The sequence below is a fragment of the Cariama cristata genome, unplaced genomic scaffold (assembly GCF_000690535.1).
Source record: "Cariama cristata isolate BGI_N322 unplaced genomic scaffold, ASM69053v1 scaffold10329, whole genome shotgun sequence".
NCBI classification, from domain to species: domain Eukaryota; kingdom Metazoa; phylum Chordata; class Aves; order Cariamiformes; family Cariamidae; genus Cariama; species Cariama cristata.
Genome location: NW_009635240.1, coordinates 12,600 through 33,907, shown reverse-complemented (window position 1 = coordinate 33,907; position 21,308 = coordinate 12,600). Strand labels below are relative to the sequence as shown.

The 21,308-nt window shown below is 36.3% G+C and overlaps 1 protein-coding gene across 1 annotated transcript in view; it reads left to right on the top strand.

The window, feature by feature from the left end:
- The window catches only part of LOC104167248 (breast carcinoma-amplified sequence 3-like), a gene marked incomplete at its 3' end in the record, with an annotated part of 54,492 nt that overhangs the window by 32,071 nt on the left and 1,113 nt on the right, over window positions 1–21,308 (top strand). Inside the window, exon 7 of the mRNA XM_009707450.1 lies at window positions 19,167–19,274. Within this exon, the coding sequence (XP_009705752.1) occupies window positions 19,167–19,274 (108 nt within the window). The remainder of the gene's footprint in view (window positions 1–19,166; window positions 19,275–21,308) is intronic.

The following is a 21,308-nucleotide window of genomic DNA, read 5'->3' as shown; positions in this document are numbered from 1 at the left end:
TCAGCAGGAGCTGGGAAAGAAATCTTGAAGATCTTCTTGAAATGCAGCCCAGATCTCTAAGCCATCCTTACAAAAAGTATTTGATGCTTTGGTGCACTTCACCTTTGTCCAAATAGCCAAATATAGATGCATAAAAGATTAGGAATTTGTGCCAAAATCTTATGTAGGCATGTGTGATAATCAGATAACTATGAGTATAGCTAATTGAAAGATCAGTTATAGAAGATTAAAAAGTAAGAGTTTGAGTGCAGTAGACTGTCCAACTCGCTACGTTATGGAGAGTGAAGGACCTCAATCAGTAACCTATGCAGCCAACCCATAGCATGTGTTAGGTTTCTAGCGTATATTTTTAGAAAGACATACTCATTTAATGACGTCAAGTGATGGAAAATTTTGGATGACTTGAAGAATTGGATGGAGGTCATTTAAGGGCATGAGAAGCAAGAGGTAATCTTTTTTAATCATGGGAGGAGAGGGAAATAAGGGCCAGTTAAAGAAGGAGGAGTAGTTGGAGCAAACAAAATATATAACTTTGGCTAGCCAGCATTTTTTCCCCCTGCTGATCAGTTTACAAGGCAAATCAATTGGCAGCAGATTTTCAGGAGGCATGCTTTATTAACATGGCTACTGTAGATTAAAACCTACTAACCTTAACACAAGTTTAACTCAGGAATGTGTTTATGGTTTAGGTAGAAATTAGCTTTACATGAGTAAGAATGGAAACAATGCAATTAAAGTGTTAATATTTTCTCATGTTAATATTTTAAAATCACATGACCCCATTCCTTATCTGGCAAAGTAACTAGTTAATACTAAAATCCAGTGTCCAGTTCTAAGTGTCTGTGGCTTTTAATGTTTAAAATTAGCTAGCTGTGAAATTATTTGTCAGAGACAAACAGCAAAGCTTTCTGGAAGGATCACCCAAGAGAAGGAAATTAGCTGTGATGAATGAAGTTCTTGTTCACAGTTCTTGCACTGCCCACGGTAACTCTCCCGGGAATATTTTTACTGGAATGCCATTACAAATGCAGTGGTTATGCCGTGGACTCACCTGGCTATGCCAGAGACTGAATCATGCAATTTAGTATGTAAAGGGTGTATCCACTCAAGATAAAATACAGCATGTTTTTTTTTTCAAATCACACATAAAAATGGGTTGGACAGATGGTTATGATTTTCAATTGTATTGGACACCATGAAATAGATTTCATGAAGTTCGTTAAATATTTGTGGTCTTTTATTGAAGACTATGCAAAATGTGGTCATATTTTTTCTCCCCAACCTTATTTTTTTGAAAACTGTCAAGGATGTATAAGTTTAAATTTCTAGAGAGCAAACTTAACTTAATTGTTTTTGTTGTAAAAAGTATAGTAGAACCTTTTAAGTTGGGTAAAGGGCTCTCGTTTCGGTTATCTTTGAGGGATTGAGTCCCAAAGGCTCTTGTACTGTTGAAAAACTGTAAAGCATCGTTAACTGCAAAGTGTACCATCCTATCAACTGCCTTGCAAAGATTTCCTTCTGTTCTAGCAGATGAAAAACATTATCCTCTCTGGTTATTGTAGGAAAAATCAGTTTAGTCTTAACAAGTTGTGTGGTAGCTTTTAAGATGCTGTGAGACGCTACCCCTGAATGAAGTAGTTTAAATTCCTTTTAGTGATGTTGGATTTGATTGTTATGTGCTAAAGATGGCAATGTTCTTCATCTCAGAAAGAGCTCTTCAGATCCCAGAATCTGTTTACTGGTAATTCTGTGAAATTTTCTCACAGATTAAAATGCTAGGAGATACAGCTTTAATGGAATTAAGGTGGTATTTCCATTTGTAAATACTGAGGGCAGGAAAGATCTGGTGTTCTTCTAATATACCAAATGTTTGTCTGAGTGAACTATAGTAAGAAATAACCTTTGAACTATAATAAACTGTTAATCTTGGATCAGAACTGGAAGGAAGAAAATGAGTATTTGGGGTCAAACTTTGACCGGTTGGTGAGAACTATGGGTAGTTTTGACCTTCTAAAGCTTTGATTTATTAAGCTGTAAAAAGATAAACCTTTTCTAAGCGATCCTTGGGATAGCGTGGAGGTTTGGGAGAGCAGATTTCCGAGCTGAGGCATAGTCCATTTTACTGCTGTTCCAACCCCCCGTGCGTGTAATGATACGGGGAGGAGATGGAGGGAAGGAAGTAGCCGTTTGCTAAACGCACAGCCTGATAAAACCAGCTGGAGCACATACCTTCCTTGAGTAACTTGTCAGAAGAAGCACCACAGGGAAAAGATAATGCACAGCACCATTACAGGCAAAGCTGCTGGTTCCAGGGCCACTTTAAATTCCACTTTAAATTATTAAATACTGTAAATGCTATAAAGTTAATTAGAAGAGGAACAAACTCTACAAAGATAAATGTGTTTTCAATCTGTTTCTCGGGGAGGGTACAGTAGAAACCAGTGAATGAGAGGAAATTTATTTCTGGCAGCACTCTAGACATGGAACTGTGGTTGAACTTTTTACCCTAATTACGTCCCCGCTAATGCCTGCAGCGGTCTGGAATCAAAGTGGCCCTTCAGGCCCTGGAAAGTCTCTGATGTGGCGAGCGTTTGTTGTGTGATGAGGGTTTCTTAAGAAAAAACGGAATATTGTGACAGGATTTTTCAAAATTCTCAGTTACCACCCACCTCACTTGTTGCCTACAAAAATAGAGTAATTGTTTGCATCTGTGTGTTTTTGTCTGTCTTAGAAATAACTGTTATAAATCAATGTGACATAGACCCGGAGAACAGTTGAGGATTGTATTTTCTTTTCTTATATGTTTTAGGGTTATTTCTATGTTATATACTGTAAGAAGGATTTAAAGTACATTGCAAAATAGTTAGAAATTTCAGGATGATTTAAGTTGTTCTCTTTTTCTGAGGATACTAACACCACCAGATGTTAAGTTCTCAGTCAATTCAAAGAAGATGCTATTTAATATGTTTTGTCCTAAATAATGGCTGTCAGTTCATGCTTGTACTTTGAGCAGCTAATTGCAAACTGCATTAACTTACAGCCCTTGTGTCTGTATTGTTACACAATTGCTGCCACTCGAGTAATTCATAACAACTTGATGGTATTTGAACTTTGCATCTGTTACTAAATGCCATTTTCTCTCTTACAGTGGTCTTTCTGGAGTCTTTCTGGTCCTTTCTCTTTTCTCTGTTTCCTTCAATAATGTTTAATATACAGAGGAAACATCAAGGGAATTTGCCAAGCTCAAGCATTCATGTATGGATTAGGTTCTATTAAACCTCTGAAGTATGGAAAAAGACAATTAAAATACAATAAGTGGAATCCATTTAAAAAAAAAAATCTGATCTAGTTATTATTTTTCTTTTTCTGATAAGTTTCTTTTTCTGATTGGTTTTTTGAAGCAGAATGAATATATTTTTGGTAGCTTTAAAATTTTAAATTTGCAAATAATTTAAAATGCATAATACAGTAAATTTTTCTTCAGTAATTCAAAATAGAGGGCTCCTTCCTTGTGAAAAAGCTGTAAGGCATGTTCTTAAAAAAAGATCCTGCTTAATCTCTTCTTTCTTTAAATTCTGACTAGTTAATATATTCAGAATACCACCTGAGGAGACCCCTTAGTGCATTTTTGGATGGTTGCTCACAAACTTGTTTTTAAAATTAATTGTGATTTAAATTATTAATAGGATATTTGTACAGTATAATTATCTCATTTTACAGATGAGGCATTAATAACACTAAAAGTTTTAATCAATTTTGCCTGCACAATTTGAAGGACCGTGTCTCCCATTTCAGCACCTGCTATATTAGGTGGCTGGCTGTGGTGAGAATACAGTATTTCTGTGTGCTTGCCTTAGCAATTGTGATTCCTCCTGGAAATATCAGCCATGTTTAACTGTGAAAGTCTTCCAAATTTTATGAAAGGTGGCCCAGTAAAGGAGGTGGCTGTATCAGTGACTTCACTGAGAGACAGGCTATAACATAAGGTAATGCTTTTTTTGATGTTAAGCAATTCATATAAGATCTCAACCTTAAGGCCAGTTTGAAGAAAAGCAGGCTATTTGTTTTGCTATTCACAGGGCTCCTTGTTCACAGTGATTATTTTCGGGTATTATTTCATAAGTTCAAACCAGCTTTCAGTGAGTTCAGTTACAGTGCACGTCTGTAGAACGTGGTCTGCTGTGTCAAGTCATGAAGTAAGTCAGGTAAGATGTAAGAACACGTAATTAATGGGCACTTGTGAAAATTTTGGCCTACCTGATGTGACCAGAACCTCATAGAGGCTTTGTTGTTCACAACGCTTTTCAAGTACTTTAACCATAAGATCTGAGCTTATCTCTGCTCAACTGCAGTCATAGGCACTCTAAAACCTTCTAATTCTTTCTTGGAAATGGGATTGTTTTCAAGCTTCTCAAAAATTGTAATCTGAGCCATATACCAGCATATAAACAATTAAGGTTTAGTAGACTCATAAGCAACTGAAAGATGTCTTACAATGATTGCTGTCATGCAATTTGAGGCAGAGGCTACTTAATACAGAAGTAATGAGGTGTTGTTGCACAATCCCATTAGTTTCTGCTTATGTTGTTAATGACACCAACGGCAAACCTATTTTAGGTAAAACAGGTTGGTACAAGGTTTTGTGTTTAATGTTGAATCCAAAAAGTGGTTTTGCATGGGGGTTGAGATGGCAGGGCAGGCAGGCGTGGAGCTGCTTGCTAATTTGGCCTTTGGTGGTGGTGATTACGTGTGAGATGAGATGATTCCAATAGGCCTGTCAGAGCCATGAATCAGAAGGTAAAGCACAGAAAAGAAAAATTAAATCTGAAATCTAAAGAAATTTGGTACAAGAATCAACAGGATAAAATATTTGGTCCTTCGTAATACTTTTGCTATGTTAACAGTTGCAGGTAAAGATGCCTTCTAAATATTGATTATTAAGTATTCAGTCACACACAAGCTGGGACCTTTAACATACACAGAGTGCAGAGGAATCTGACCCTCTCACAATAGCTGAGCAAAGATTTGGTCTGTATTTTTGAAGCTTTATAGTGCACTTCAGAAGAATGAGTTCTGTTGACTCCCTTATTGTGTTTAGCTTTTGGTAGAATTCTTTGTTAAATGTATCAAGTAATGCCTCAAATATATATAATTAGTGCACATATGCTGCAATAATCAACTGCCATCTATATTAACTAGGCTATCTTCTGTTATGCTGTTGATCAGAAAATACTGTCAATAAAAAATGCCTAAGAAAAACAAAAAAACTTAGATTTGGATTGATTTGGAGTTTTAGACATATTGGCAGTGTATAAAATCTAGGGCCAGCTGTGTCTATAAGGCTGTAAGTGGCTCCACAAAATGCTCTCTTTGGGTTCTACATGTGCTTGGTGAAATATGGCTGGAGCTGAGATATTTCAGCCTCAATTTGCTCTGTGTTGTGCTTAAAGAAATCTGATATTTTTCTATTAAACTGTGACATGTGGCTGTCTCTTGATATGCAAAAAGTTTCTGTTTTTTGAATTTGATCCATCTTGTATGATCTTGAAGATTGCTGTATCATTTATTATAGTACAAACTACATGCATTTATTTCAGTCGTGAATTCTGCTTCATTTGATAGTAAGAAGAGGGATAAGACAACTTCTTAAACTTACTTCATTCTGTATTTTTAGAGGAAACACATCTACCAGATTGTAAGCTTAATCAGCTGATCATAGAGATGTTAATTTCTGGTAGAGGTATGACAAATGCAGTTGTATTCTACTCAGGAGTTAATCTTTGCTCATGCTCGCCAAGCTTTACAGAAGTTTTTCCAGTTAAGAGTATGTTCATGGAATGATCAAGGACAGCCGGTGCAGATTCATAACTCTTGTATACAAGGACTGTTTTGTTACACCCAAGCACAAAATCTAGTCCAGAATATACCAGAAAAAATGATTCTGATCTGAAAAGTGGAGCTCCAGATGTACTTTTCCTCAGTGGTAGCTATGGTCAAGTAAGCCTTGTAGATAAACAAATCTCTTGAGATGCCGCTAATCTTCCTATATTAACTAACTTGAAATATGATGGGACAGCTATGTTTTGTAACATGTGGTATATCTCAGTGAAGTGGAAAGTGTGTCACACTCTAGTCTCTCTTCAAAAGCATGCTACAGCTGAAAAGCCAGCTTGTGCTATATTTTACACTTCAGCGACAAGCATGCCACATGCCATAGAATGAAGCAATGGAATACAGCATGCTGCGATACATAAAGGTAGGTTGTAGGCTGTTGTATGGCTTTATTAAGCTTCATGCATTTTGAAATTAAAAAAAAACCCAAACACAAAAACTACAAACAAATCTAGAAAGGCTCTTCTGATGACGAGAATGAGAAATGTTGTTATGGGCAGAAAACACAATAGTGGAAATGTTGCGTACTGCTGGTAATGCAGAATATGGGAAGAGCGCTCTGCTGCCAAAACTGAAGAGTAATTTGGAGGTTACTAAGCATTTTAATATTTTTAAGTCTCCCCTTCCCTTTTTTCTTTGAACTGATGGTACTGTTCTTGTAGTATCTGTTACGATAATACCAATATGTGGATAAAACCTAGTCTTAAATTTTCCTCTTCTTGTTGATGTATGACAGTGTCTTTCTGACACCTTGACTACAGATAGGAAGCAAAACAGATACTGATTTATTTGAACAAAAGTGGACGTAGTAGTTGTTGAAGGTACTCGGAACTGAAAAAATCCCTGACCTCCATCAGTTCAAAACATCTGTGCCAGGATTGTCAAGATAATTTGTGTTTTCCGACTCTTCCCCTATACAGCCCTAAGAGTGGAAACAACTTTTCATTCTGTATCAGTAAGGGGTTTTGCCTGTCAGAACAACTGTGGTATGTGATTGAGAGTAACCTCATTGTTATCAGCTATGGCATCTGAAAGTTCACTCGAAGTTGCAGATGATGGCAATGTGCAAAACTGGTGAAAAAATGTTTATCTGCATTGCCCTTTAGTAGGTTGGCTTTTTACTACATTGAAATTAATGTTTTGATCTTCATTTATTTAATGTAGAATTGTCAGCTCTCTCAGTGACTGGATATTTTCCCATGCCCTGCACGACAGGCATTTTGCTGCATCTTTTCTGCTGATCGAGCTATGCTAAACTTTAGGAACTAGGAGGATTTTTGTTGTAGAGGCTGCAGCAGAGAAGTCTGTTTCTCTCAGTATCCAGCTAGTCACAAAGTTAGGGTATGATACTGTACGAACTGTGTAATGGAAATAGCTTGCCTTCACCCATGGTTAAGTATGAGTCCATATAAGAAGGGATGGCAGGAATCCATGTATCTGCATTTTTATTCGTTGTACAAGAAAAACATCATAAAATTACATGAATAGATATCCTGAAAATGCTTGAACGTCACGTTCAGAGTAATGGGTACTCAATTCAGATAACTGTATTGCATCAGCTATAAACACTTGATATACTTTTTTATATTTTTTGATGAGAGAGTTAATGCTCTTTCTCTACAGAAACATGTCTTAAATATAATTGTGCTTGTTTTGATCTTTCAATTTTAAGTAAATGTTAGGAACAATTAATTAATCTTTATACTACTTTGGTTTTTTAATGAATGTGCAAAGCATATTTATAGAGTAGTAGATCTCCCTACAGCCATCAATCTGGTTTTAATGTTATTTTTTTTCATTTGTTTGAAAAAAACCCAACATTAAACCCCCCCACTTTAAGTAGCTTTTATGTGGACACCCATTTCTTATTAAAGCTTTGTTCCCATCTCTCTCTTTTCCCACATTTATCTCTTAGTAGCATAAGCATAGCTGTATTGCCTTGTAGATTAAACTCAGAACAGTTTAAAATCTGGTATATGCTTTCTATTTTGTTTTAGAAGCCTATTTCTTTGGTGATAATTTTTATGTATTCTAATCTCTTTAAAGAAACAGATGCAGTGTATTATGATAGTAGGAGTGGTATGCAGGATTTTTTCTTACAGAAAGCTCTATTAATTTCCAGATTAATTTGCTGATAATAGGGCTTTTTTTCCTATTCTTATATGTGATAATTTTGTACTTATCAAGAAGATGGAACATTCTTAAATATTTTTAAGGGAAACCTTTCTATATATTGCTGGTAACTGAGGGCTTCTTTTGACGCCTTTTAAAAAGAACTACTAGCATCTGGAACTATACAGTTCAATGTAACTGCAGATTTGGCCCATAGTACTTTGCTCTGAGCATTTGAAATGTGTCTGAAATTCTCAGATCTGAACTTAAAAAAAGGACTGGCAACTGTTCTTCACAGGTGTGAGACTTCTGTATTGTCTACTGAAGTTATGATGCCCTGTCTGGTGATGAGTCAGTATTAAATACTGCGTTCCAACATCTTGCTGCATTATTAATGCAACACAGTCTCTTTTTTTTTTCTCCTACCACCTATATTCTTCCTCCAGTGTGTTTTTGCATAATAAACCTTTTGAATTAGGAGTTTTCTTGCTGTATGTTTTTGTGAAGTGCCTTGTATGTTCATGCCACTGTGATAAATACTATTTGTGGTGCATGTGTGTAGTATGTCCCTTATGCTCTATTGTTATGGTAAGTGGATGCACTTGATCTCCTGGAGGGGAGTGCTGGCCTTCCCACTTACAAGCAGCACTTGACAACTGATTCATGGGATGGTAATTAGAACAGCTTCACAGGAGTCTGTATATCTAATGCTCTCGACAGCAAATATCAGCTAGTGAACCGATAAATAAGGATAAAACAGTGGGGAAGAAGTCAGCTTGGAAGCCAACAGAAAATAGGGTAATTTTTTTTTTCATAAAAGATCTGATGGAAGAAACTGAGGCTTGTAATCTTCTGTAATAGAACAGAGACTGAAATTTGTGTAGGTGGAGAACAGCTTAATTTTTTCCTCCTCAAAATCAATGAATTCCAAATATTAAGTTAATTCATTACTTTGGCTAGCCATATGGATGGTATAGAAGTAAACAGCATTGCAGTTCCCTGGTGTGAAATTGGCTTTTTATTAAAAGCTCTTAAATCTCTTCCAAAGGTACACTGTTGCAAATGTTTTGCTAAGGTAGGTATCTCTTACTGTAGCTCTTCAATTAAATTGATGAAAAGTTAATAGATTATTAAAAATATGTGATTGCCCTTGAAAAGGACAGTGTGTACAGGACTGGGTAGAACATTTTAAGAACACTTAGAAATGGTAACATATACATGAGGACAGACATCAAGAATAAGGCAAAGAATTTACTTGCTTTACAATAGGCTTATTTTAATATGCTATTACCTTTAAGTATTCTTTGAACAGTGTTACAAAGCTTGTAATCATATGGCAATGTAATTTATTTAGTTACAAGTTTTGCGTTTTAATGAAGTTCAACTTCTTTGAGAATAATTTTTGCTAAAGATAAAATGGACATAACTTTGGCTTAAATAGATATGACATAACAGAGTTGCTTAACACATTTGTCTTCTGTAATTTATACCTGGGCAGCTAACTACAATTATATAAATTTGCCTGTAAGCAGGAAAGTTTTATACAGTACCACACCTTGCAGTAAAAGATAGGTTTTTTCAGTTGAGGGTAGGGATTTATGTCACTGCAGAGACAGAAAAACAAGATACTGATGGTTTTCCTGCAGTGGTTTACAACCTTCAAGACCAGCAGACCGCTGTCAAGCCTCGGGGTCTCTCTCGGACCGCGACCTGAGTTACCCACGGAGGCAGAAACCAGTCCTTCCTGGGTCAGTCCTGGTCCTGAGTCGTTCTGACAGAGACTACACTGTGAAGAAATAACAGAAACAAAATACTCCTGTCCTTGAAATCAAAAAAAGTAGAAGGGGAAATGATTCATGCAGATTTTAAACATTAGCATTGGTAAGATGTAGGTGTCAGTGTATTAGATACATAAACGTGTTAGATACTGTTTGATCTTTTTCAAGAATTTTCATCAATAGACTTTGAAAGGAGTGGGACCTCTGTTCCCAGTTCTTTACATCTTTGCTCTGCCTACCTGATATAATGTTGCACAGGAACTGATGCATGCTAGTTCACCTCTTATCTATTTCCTTTGTTCAAAAATTTAGTGGTTTACTTGCACATTGTACACACGTATGGCTATACTACTTTTTGTCTAGTGGGCATTTTGGTACAATCAGACAAGTCCCATCTTTTTTCTTTCCACACGTGATCAACCAATGTGGTTTTCTTTTTTTGGTATTCAGGCTGAGACTTGCCATTTACCTGTAACAAAATGGTTTCTGCAGAGTTGATGACTTTTTGAAAATATTTTTGTTATATGCCTGTGAGACTATGAAGATAGTGGGGTAAGAGGATAAGATGGAACTTTTTTTACTAGACTGATAGACTTGATCAAAATATTTGAGCAAGATGCAAGAGTGAAGTTTGTATCTCTTGGTATTTAACACAAATATTTTAGTGCTGTATCAAATAATTTCATCTCTTGTATTTAAAGGATTAGATTTAGTAACATGTGTCTAGGATCAGTACAGGTTTTTCTTATTTAGAAATAAGTGCTTCCATACTTCTTGCAATTTGTGGTACACTTAAAATGTCTCTGCTGCTTTGTATTTCACTGCTACACACATTTTTAGGAAGTGTCACTTTCTCAGAAATCTTACTTTGCTCTTCCTGATTTTGAATTAACCTGTAAAGTACCATGAATGAAAGTAAGAAAATTACTTAGAGTTGAGTTTTCAACCTTTTATTTTGAAAAGCTGGGATGCAGAGAGGCAGGGAGTTGTAGGGGACTAGGTGGTGAAGGTCTTAATGAAAGCTTTTTCGGCAGTGGTGTTTAAGGAATAAATAATGCAATCCTTGAGTTATTATTTTTCTTTAAAGTTTTCATTCTGGTGTGCATCCTTCCGAAAGAGGGTGAGAACACTGCAATACTGAAGAGAGCTCACAGGAGGACTGTGAATATGTGCTAGGGCTGGAAAACCTTACAACTTAAGGCTTAAAAGTATTTTTCACTTTATTGCAGATTAGTTACTGAGTGGATTGCTTTGGATGGTTGCTGACTTATGCAAAAGATAACTGAATGCAGTGAGCTTTTTTTGTATTGACAGAGACATAAAAGCTGAAAAGCAGAATATGTACAAATTCTGTCTTGCAATAAGAAGTAATTTCATAGAAATAAAATTATCTAAATGTTGGAACAATTTACCCTAAAAATAGAGGACTCATTGTTGCTTCAAGTCTTTTAAGACAAGATTAGGTTGCTTAGTAAAAAATAATTTCTTTGAGCTTCTGGGATGTTTTGTACATTGCCTGGAAAGAGAAGATGATCATTCTAGTATAGAAATCTGTTAATCTGAGCAAACCTTCTTCAGGGGCCTAGAGGAGAACAGAATTGCCTTTGTGGTCTCAACATGCTAATAATATTACTACAAAGATCATAATCAAATCTCATGCTTCAGCTTTCCAGTATAAAGGTCCAGGAAGGAATTTTTCCAATATACAATTAATTAACTCTGTACTGTGTACTCTGGTTTTGTTTTGCTTTTCTGCTCCGTGTATGAAGCATCAGAGAGTGGTCACAGCTAGAAGAGGTTACTGGATAATCTTAACCACTGCACTGCTGCTTAGAAACTTGTACTTGTGTCATTGTCAGGGTCCTCGTCATTCCTATATGGAAATAGCTTTGTCTTTACCAGTAACTTACTTGTAGATCTCATGCTTTATAGAGCAGTGAGTTTAAAAAATCTTTCTGGAGTAGCTTGCTGTGCAGGTCATTGGGGCGTCCCTTGTCCTGTCCCGCCAGTTCATTGGACTGGCTGTCACTTTTCTCTCTCCTGTTTTCTGTATGTGACATGCTGTTCAGTGCCGGGCCTGAACGGCTTTTAAAGCGTTTGAGCTAGGTATAAGAATAGCTATCTAGGTGAAGCTTAATGGCCTGCATTAGACGGGAAGTCTAGGTGATGTAATGCTCCTTTCTGACTTGACAATGAAATTGGCCATCTTTTGTAAAATAAATTTTGAAGCTGTGTTCCATTTAAGGCACCTGACACCTTAATATTTGCAAAAGATTTAATCTTTTAAATTTTTTTTGAATCCCACAAGTTGTTAAAGCTGGGCCTAGTGAGAGATTATTGTACTATTAGTTTTTTTGAGTATGATCTCAGTATAAGTTTTAATATTTTCACCTCTTAAAGGCACCAAAAGTAATTAAAAATAAAGCTATTTTCTATGTTGGGTCTGTTGGGCTTGAAAAAATGATTATTGCAAATTGCATGCAAACAAAGCACCACAAGAGGAGTACATTAGGATGATGAAGAGTGGTACTAGTGTGGCCATGGTAGAATGAAAAGTAAGCCTGGGAACGTGCCGTGCTGGAGCAGACGTATCTAATGACTATGTTTTTAAGAAAAGTGCAACGTTATTTTTTTGTAAACTAGATTGTACTTCAGAATAAACTAATAAACCAGTCACCTGACCTAGTTTCGGAACACTGAAATTAAAATAGAGCTTTTTTTTCTTGTGAAACAAAACTTTAAAGATGACAGACAAATCGTGACAGAATAATTGCCAAATCTTTTTTTGATTAATAGTTTTATTTTTATGTAAACTGGTGGTAACTATATGACTGTATGATAAAAGTCAAATTGCTTTTGACTGGAAGTACATGACCCACTGTCTGAAGCTGGTTTAGTGACAGTTGTTAAATCTACTGATCTGCATAACACGTGCTTAGAAGGCTTGAAGCTTCTCTAGGTTTAAATGTTATTAGCCTTTCCCAGGGAATGTAATTCCATTTTGTGGATTTGTCACTTTTTTTTTTCTGTCAGTTGGTACTCATGTGCATAAGGAAAGCAAGATTTTGGCCTCCAAGGTATGGAAGTAGTATTTTCTAGCTGCTAGGAAACAGTGTTCTTTAGCTGCTGCAGTAAGAAATACCGTTTTAGTCTTTAATAAAATAAATTAGTCAGCTATCTTTAGCAAGACATTTTCTGTAATTTTTGTCATATCTGGGTTTTTTGTATCTAGCTTCAGAAGGTAATGGACATTATTCTGTTGAGGTCAGTAGAGATATATTAGGCTGCTCCTGTATACTGTGCAGTAACTTCTACTCTTTCACAGCCCAATCCCATCAAATTCAAATATGAATTTGTAGAATGCTGTTTAAATAACTTGCCAGATAATACCTGGAGATACCAAAACTGGAATAGTGATTAAATGAAAGCCTTTTTTGGTCATACGTTATATCAAGTATGCTGATGAGCAGAAGTTTTTTGCCCTTTTTTTATTACAGATAACTCTCTGTGTTGCCCTGCACATTAGGAAGGTCAATACATGATGGAAGAAATTTTTTTTTTTTAATGTGGAAACTGTAAAAGAGAAAGAAAGGTATCATTACTCCAGAAAACCTACTGCTAATATGTGCAATAGTCGTCCTGAGTAAATACAGAAGGAAACTGCCTTGTAAGGATACAGAACAAGGCAGAAGTAATGTAATTCTTTGCGTAATTAGAGAAAGATGGAGCTCGTTGTAATGCAGTTTCAACAGGCGAGAGGGACATGCAGCATACTGCAGAGTGGCACCTTAGATGAGGATCAATTTATACACAGCAGCTGGAAATAAGCTGTTTGCCTTGTTCCATCCCGTGAAGTCAAGTTACCAAGTTCTCTAGGTAGAGAATGCTGCAGTGATTGTCTGCAGACAGCTACGTCGTCTTTACTAAAGGACATCAAGGCATAACAACAGCTGAATCAACAGATGCTGAAGTTAACTGATCTTTAGAACAGTTTTTTGTGAGCAAGCTTTGACAGGCTATTTATGATACTGATACTGCTTAGAATCCCTGTAATGTTGTGTTCTTAAGTGATAGTTTTCTTCTCTATTTGTTAGATCAGTCCATGTAATCCCTTCGTGTGATCTCATGAATAATTTGATATAATTTCAACTTTTTCTAAAGTTTTCATTCATTTTGTCATTTTAATACATTAACATGTTGGCTGTTAATAGTAATTAGTTGACTGTTTTCCAGAAGAAATTTGCAGAGTCTGTATAAAGGAGTACAGGTGGTAGAAGGTATTTTTACTGTGACAATGTCCTGTATAACTGTACACTTTTCCCTAAGGAAGCTTGTACCTATTATTTTAGCAATTTTATTGCTATCTAAAATGTGTTATGATGCCATAACTTCTGTCATTGTTCCCAAGTGACATCATTGTGTATCTCATCAAGTGTCTGTTGTACACATGTAGAGCAAAAAAAAAAGTAGGTAGATGGAGATGCTTCCCTATCTTTTGTGAAGATGATATAAAATATACAATGATGCGCTATGTTGGCCAAACAGCTTTCATCCTGAGATGATTTTTTTGAATGCCACAATTAACTGGAAAATGCCCGACATAAAGAAAGACTTATAAAGGCCTGGTGGTCAGCTTTTTCAGCAAAAGCTGTATTTCAGTTTTACACCTCTCAAACTGTGGGGTTTTTTTTGTTTTCCCCTTCTTTCTGGACTTGTCAGACCATTCTGTAATTGATGTCCATTCTCTCTTTGAGTGGGATGTTGTTCATCACGTGGCAGAGTGGGGAGAGGCAGCAGGGAGGAAAGTAAACACTTGTGAGCAGGCAGAGTAAAATCTTTCTAGGCACAGAAAATTTTGGCCTCGTGTTGGTTCCATCAGTCTTCTTTTTTTGTATAAAAATGTGTGTGTTTTGTACAGTATATTTGTCTCTGTATGCAAACATTTTACACAGAGCTTTTATAAATTGTGTGACTCATAGCTAACAAATCTGTGAAGAGGTGATACTTATGTCGTGATGCAGAAGCACAGATGTAGTCAAGTGCCAGCTGTACAAGGCATCTGTTATTTTGCTTCTGTGCCTGCACTGCAACAGTCAAATAGAAAAAGATACAAGAGCCCAAGTGTATTTGTGTACTTATTAATGCCAACATTTTGAAGTGATTAGTGAATTTGTGTCTGTTACCTTTAAAGAAGTTTTTGATATCTCTGCATTAGGCGGCTATTTTAACAATCAGGATACATAATGGAAATTTATCAATAATCTGTGGGAGTAATTTGCAAGAATTTTATTGGTGACAGACTTAATGTTATTACTGGACTGCAAAACCCAGTGTTTTCACATTCCTGTCTTAATCTCTCTTCCCTTTACATAATCATCACTGGTACACTGAAGTATGGTCATAGCCCTTCTCATCAATGCAGATGTACAGCAACCTTCAGTCCTTCAGTTTATCAGAAGAAAAGCTTCGTAGCTAGAGCTCTTCTGCCTTTATTTTCTCCCAAACGATGATAGTTTGTTAGCATAGGCGAAGATAGGCCTTCAACTAGTATATGTCAAGCACGTTTACTTGCAATGTCTGTATGATCCTCTGATGACATGAATATTCATGACTATTCCTGAAATAGAGCAAGATGTAGTAATTTTAGTTTTGTACAATTCTACAGTTTTGAGAACTTCCGTTTGTCAAGAGATGGTTTTGCCAGTTTGTGGGGCTCCGTCTTGCAATCTGTGGTGGTTTTGGTGGTGTTCTGTGGTAGTTTGGATACTTCTGGGTTTGTACCTGAAATTTAAATATATTGGTTACACCAAATGCTATTTTTTATTCTCATAGATGGTGTCTTTTTCAATATTTAATTGTGTATTTGTTTGGTAATTTAGTGAAGAAAATTGCTAAGAACAAAGCATTATACCTAAGTAAATTTTTCTAGAGACACCCTGCAAGAGATTCCAGGATGTTTATCGATAATGATGCTTTGTCTTACTGAACACAGTAATTTTTGGTATATTTAAATGGAGCATCTTGCTTAGTGTAAATACTACTTTTATGTGGTAACATTAGCAGAATAATGAAACAATGTATGTGGTATGAACGTTACGGAAGGGAACCACATTCAACCTCTGCTTTTGGTCTTGGCAGTTTTGGGTTCAAATTCTTCTTAAATACTGAGTTAAAAGGAGTTGAGATGTCTAGCTTTTGAAAGCTATATCCAGGACTCAGTCTGGAGTTTTAACTTCAAGAATGTAAAGGGAACACTGTAATTGAGTCTGACTTCCTCTGCAACATGGGCCATAGAAATCCCTGAATTCCCTGTTTCAGGAAGACTGGGAATTAGGAGTAGTTAAGTGGAGGTTATAAAGTGTCAGAAAAAGCTGCATTGTGCTGCAGCTCCGTGGTGCCAAGCCAGTTCTAGCTTTTGCAGCTCTATTGCACATCTTTTATTGCTCAATTCATGTGCTTCTACTTTCTTTCTTGCTTCCATGCTTGTTAGACCTTTCACGGAGCCCTTCTGGTGGACTGGCCTGGGGGAGAATTCCCTCTGGAGGAGAAAGGAAGGACAAAGTGTTTATTTTTCTGTTGTTTTAATACGCTAAAATGGGTCAATACAGAATCTGTTGCACATCAGCGGCTGTGTAAGGAAAGTACACAGAACCACTGAACCTGAGCTTTTGACATCACTGAAAAGGAGGAGGGAAGGATAACTCTTACTACTGCTTGTGAGTAGTGCAGGCTGATCAAGGTACTCTTACTAGTCTTTAAGTACCATGACAGAGAAATGAATCCTTAGATCTATGTCTATAATCCTCATTCTCCTCTTCTAGAAGGATTGGTCTTGCTGCTAGCTGAGGAGACACAAAGGAGGGTAAAGAAGGATCATTCAAAAGGCTCATACTTTTAGAATGGTTGAGAAATGTCTTTGGAAAGGAAATGATATTTTGCAGTGTTGGAGAATCCTTGCTGTATGGGGTTCTGTTGAACAATAAAATTAAAATCCTTGATTTCCCCCCGCACCACCCCCAGCAAGTTGAAACAATGCTACTGCGTTTTTACTGAGGCCTGATCAAAAAAAGAGTGTGACATTATGGATCTGGACATTGTATCATTACTTGTTTAGGTACACAACTGTTGGAGTAGAATTTCTAAATTTAAATTACGCTAATTTAGTGAATGTTGTGTCTAATGAACTGAGAGTGCTCGGTAGCAAACGAGGTTCATAACAGCCATTACTTTGAAGAGGGAGAGGAACTAAAATAACCAGAAGGCAATGGTGAAGAGAGGTCTTTTCTAGTGATTGAAATGGTTTTTTTTAACCTTTCCACTGTTGAAAAGGTTGCCAAAGAAAGAGCAAGAGCTTGTGCTTCCACCCTTTTGTGTCATAGTTGGTGGATAAAGCACTTAGCTGAAAAATGGGACTTTCCTGGGTAAGCATTGTCAGCTATCTGAATACTTGTGATAATGCTGAGTGTCTGTGCTGCCAGGAACACAACCATTATGGAACAAGAAAGGACTGCAAGTGTGACCTTTTCTGGCTTTTGCCATTGTTTCTGCTGATTAGGTCCTAGGAGCATCCTCAAATGTATTTGACTTTGTCTTTGTATTTATTTCAGAAAATAATAAAAAAATCCCAAACATGCGTATTATTTTCTGATCATGGATTGCAGTGTACCACGGAATTAAAAGAAAGATAACATTTGGAAAGGGGACTTTTGAATTGGAGCAAGGTAGAATTTCAGAGTACTTCTGACCTAGTCCATAGTACTACTTGGTTATTAGCACTTGCACTGAAGTTGGTTGCTTTTAGTGAGTGTGGTTTAAAAAAGCATTGGTAGAATGGTCTTACCATGATCAGCCAAAAGAAAAGTATGACATAATAATAATAATTTGAGTGACAGGATTATTACCCATAATTTTGTTGGTGCAAGACGTATTAGAAGGTACATACTCTTGAGTTGTAGTCATGTAGTTAGCTATATGTCAAGTTAAAATGGAACTCTTCAACACAGGCTTATATGGAAATAGTAATCGATATCAATTATGCTAATATAACTTAAACTATATCAACTTATGTGATTTTTGTTTTGAAATAATAATCTGTGTACTCTTTTATCAAAATAATAATTTCCTGTAGGTAATAAATGTACTTAAATCAAAAAAGTTTGTACGTAGACCTTTCTGTGGTTTTCTGCGTTTTCTCGCAGCAATGAGCTTCTAATGTAAAGTAACTAGACTTGAGTCTCACTGTTGTAAAAGTGGTTTTGAAGGGCCTTTGAAGTGCTTAAAAGTAATAAAGAGCACCCTCTAGTTATTAGCCTAGGTATGTGCCTAGAAAAATGTATTTTGGGGGAAGAATTTGAGTCGGCAAAATGTCAAAACTTACTCTTTTTGTGCATATATTGTATATTGTGTCTCTGCTGCATAGTTATTGTGTGTACCATTTTGTTATCTTGAGACATTTGAGGTAAACAGTTGGCATTTGTACTCCAGTTCTCCAGAAATTTCTTGAGCAGCTTGAGCAGATCCAAAAGACAAGCAAGTGTTGTGTCAGGAATTGTGTTAAACTCCGTAAAATAAAACAGATATGGGCAAAGGGAAACACCCTCTTTTACCAATACTTAGTATATGTTTGTACAGCTGGCAATTTGTGCTCCTTCATATTCGTTGACCTAGAAGTAGCCAACATTTTAATGTGTTCTTGGAGGGGAAAAAAGGTGTTATGGAAAAGAACTGCCACATCAAAGCCTCTCCTCAGCTTGTAAAATGGTTTCCACCACTACCTTCCTCAACCCTATCAGAACACTCAGCACTTTCTGCCTCTCAAAAGAAAGCAAGCCTTTTTATTAAGACAGGGCCTTGGAATTTTATTTATATTAAAATGATAAAAGTGACACAAAGCAGTTGAAAAGATCTATATAGTTCAAATAAGAGTCCATCAGAGATGTAATGTAAATTCTGTGTAGTGTGTCTTTATCCATCACGTGATTCAGCTGTTGCATAGAGTGAAGTAAGTACTCCCTTTCAGGAAGTGTAACTGTGTAGAATGTATTTTAAATAACTAGTATGTAGTCCAAATCTTCATGCCTGTCAAATGGTTTGTATTTTGCTGGTCAGATCTGCTGTTCAAAAGTCTTACTTGTGACAAAGGAAACTAAGTGCTCGATAATTAGTTGCACAATACAGGTTCTTGACCATTGTGGTTATCATAATTCAATTTTAATCATACCTTCCCTTTATGTAGAAGGCTTATATCGACCCTTTGTTCTCCAACATTCTGCTCAGATTGCTGGATTTTCTATTTAGTGTGCTAAATAATATAGGGAGGCTGAAATAATTTAAAAATAATTTTACAAAAAATTCTTTGTTAATATAGTTTTTTATTCATTTTAGCACAAGCCCACCTTACTGCTGTGTGGACCTTTATTCTTTGCGAACAGGAGAGATGGTCAAGTCCATACAGTTCAAAACTCCTATTTATGATCTGCATTGCAATAAAAGGTAAGGGTGTTTACTATATGTTCTTTCTATGTTAGGGCATGTAAAATTTCAATAATGAATACAGTTTCTGGTATATGCGCTCCCTGACTTGATTATTTTGACTTTCGTGTAAGCATAGCTTTGGTTCTCTGTTTCTCAAGTAATATTTCAGTTTGAATATGACAATAGGCTTCTCCAATGGCTTTTATTTAAGAAGCTCAAAACATTTTGCATCTGAAATCATTTAAACTTCTTTCAGTTTTGATGAGGGTGAGCAGGAATTGTTGGAATCCTCTATCATCCACGTACAGATGGAGAAATGGGATCATCGATAGAACACTGAAGAGTTTGTCTCTTTTCTTTGTGTTCCATTGTTCCGTCATACATTGCCTTACTGCACATCCAAAAAATTCCTAATGTGCAATCCATGGTTTACCGGAAATAATGTTCCTGTGAGTCAAATAACAAAGTAGCATCTCTTAGTTAGGATAACGTCACCTAATTTCTGAGAGAAAATTACTTAGAAGGCTGAACGTCATAGAGTTCAAATAGAATAGAATCTGTTGTTTCCATAGAATTATGAGTTCGCATTTTTCTCACTTGACTTTAGATCTTCATCTCTCCAAGACACACAAAACTGAAAACCCCTGTATTTTACTGATTCTTTGTAAGACAGAAGAGAAAACCCACTTCCCTGCACAAGGATCTTGATGATCCTTTGGCACTCCTGATGAGAGAATTTGATGCCGTGACTTTGGTCAAAGTCCATGATTGTGCTGCTTGCTTTATTGCTTCCTTCTACCCAGCTATTACTGTTATTAGTCATTGTATGTCTTCAGGTACCTCATGCAAGTTGTGGAATATGATTCCTGTGTTAAAGGTAGAATGCTGAATGAAGAAATTACTCCATTTCTTTGGCAATATGTATTTGTTTGCTGGAATTGATGGTCCTTCAGTAAGGAAGGTGGCGTAATAACAGAAATCATTAAGAACAAAACATCAGAATGACACGTTTTATGTGCCTGTTTTGTATGGCAGTAGGTAGCGTGCTTGCATATGTGAAGACAACAAAAGAACTTGAACATGTATTGAACTCATGGAACTAAGGGAAGTTAGCAGTGTTGGAGATTGGGGGGCAGACACACAAACAAACAAAAAACCCCCCCAAAAAAGTAAAAAGCAACCCTAGAAGCCACAAAGGTTTTGTTAAACAGACAATTGTCTATCATTGTACCATCAAAATCTAAACGTTAATGACTGCATTACGTCAGGTAGAAGTTACAGAAAAAAGTAGTACTAGTGAACAAACACCTTTAATACCACAACTATTCTAATAATGAGGAGAGTATTTTGATGGTCTGAATGCTTAAAGAAGTAAAGGGCAGTAGTTTTTGTTATCCCCATCAATCTGCTTATTGTAGGATGTGGGTATGATTGTTATATCAAAAAATAGTTTCAGTGAAGTGATCGAGTTGGTGAGAGTTACGTGCCATGAATAGGTCACTGTTCCTTTAAAAGCTGTCAGAAGGAGTTCAGTACTTATCTGTGCAACTGTGCCTTGGAAAATTTAAAGTTCCCTTGTGTACAGTGTGATGATAGTAAATCTTTCCAGTCTGGCCTCCTAGCAGAAGAAAAATCCAATTGTAAAAACAATCAAAAGGCAAATCATCATCCAAACTTTCTCCCAACTAAAAAGTCTTTCCAGGTGCTAATGTTTCTTTTCCTAAGTGGTAAAAATGGAAAAGCTACTTCAAAGCTGTGTGACTGTATCCAGGGTAGCTGCTTTTCTGGAACATATCAGATTCTGCTGTTATCCAAAGAAAGCTGACTATTTCAGATTGAAAATGCATTAAATGTGGCGAAGTGCAGTGCTAATGGTGCATTAACCATACTATAGACTAATGGAGTCCAAAATCTGAATTTAGAATAAAACTTGAGTTGCAGAAGAAAGGAAAACTGTTTATTATTTATGTATTTATACTCTAGAATCATCCATCTGGTAGGTTTCACTTATGCAGAAAGACAGTACATCTTCAAAGAGTAAAAACCAAAAAT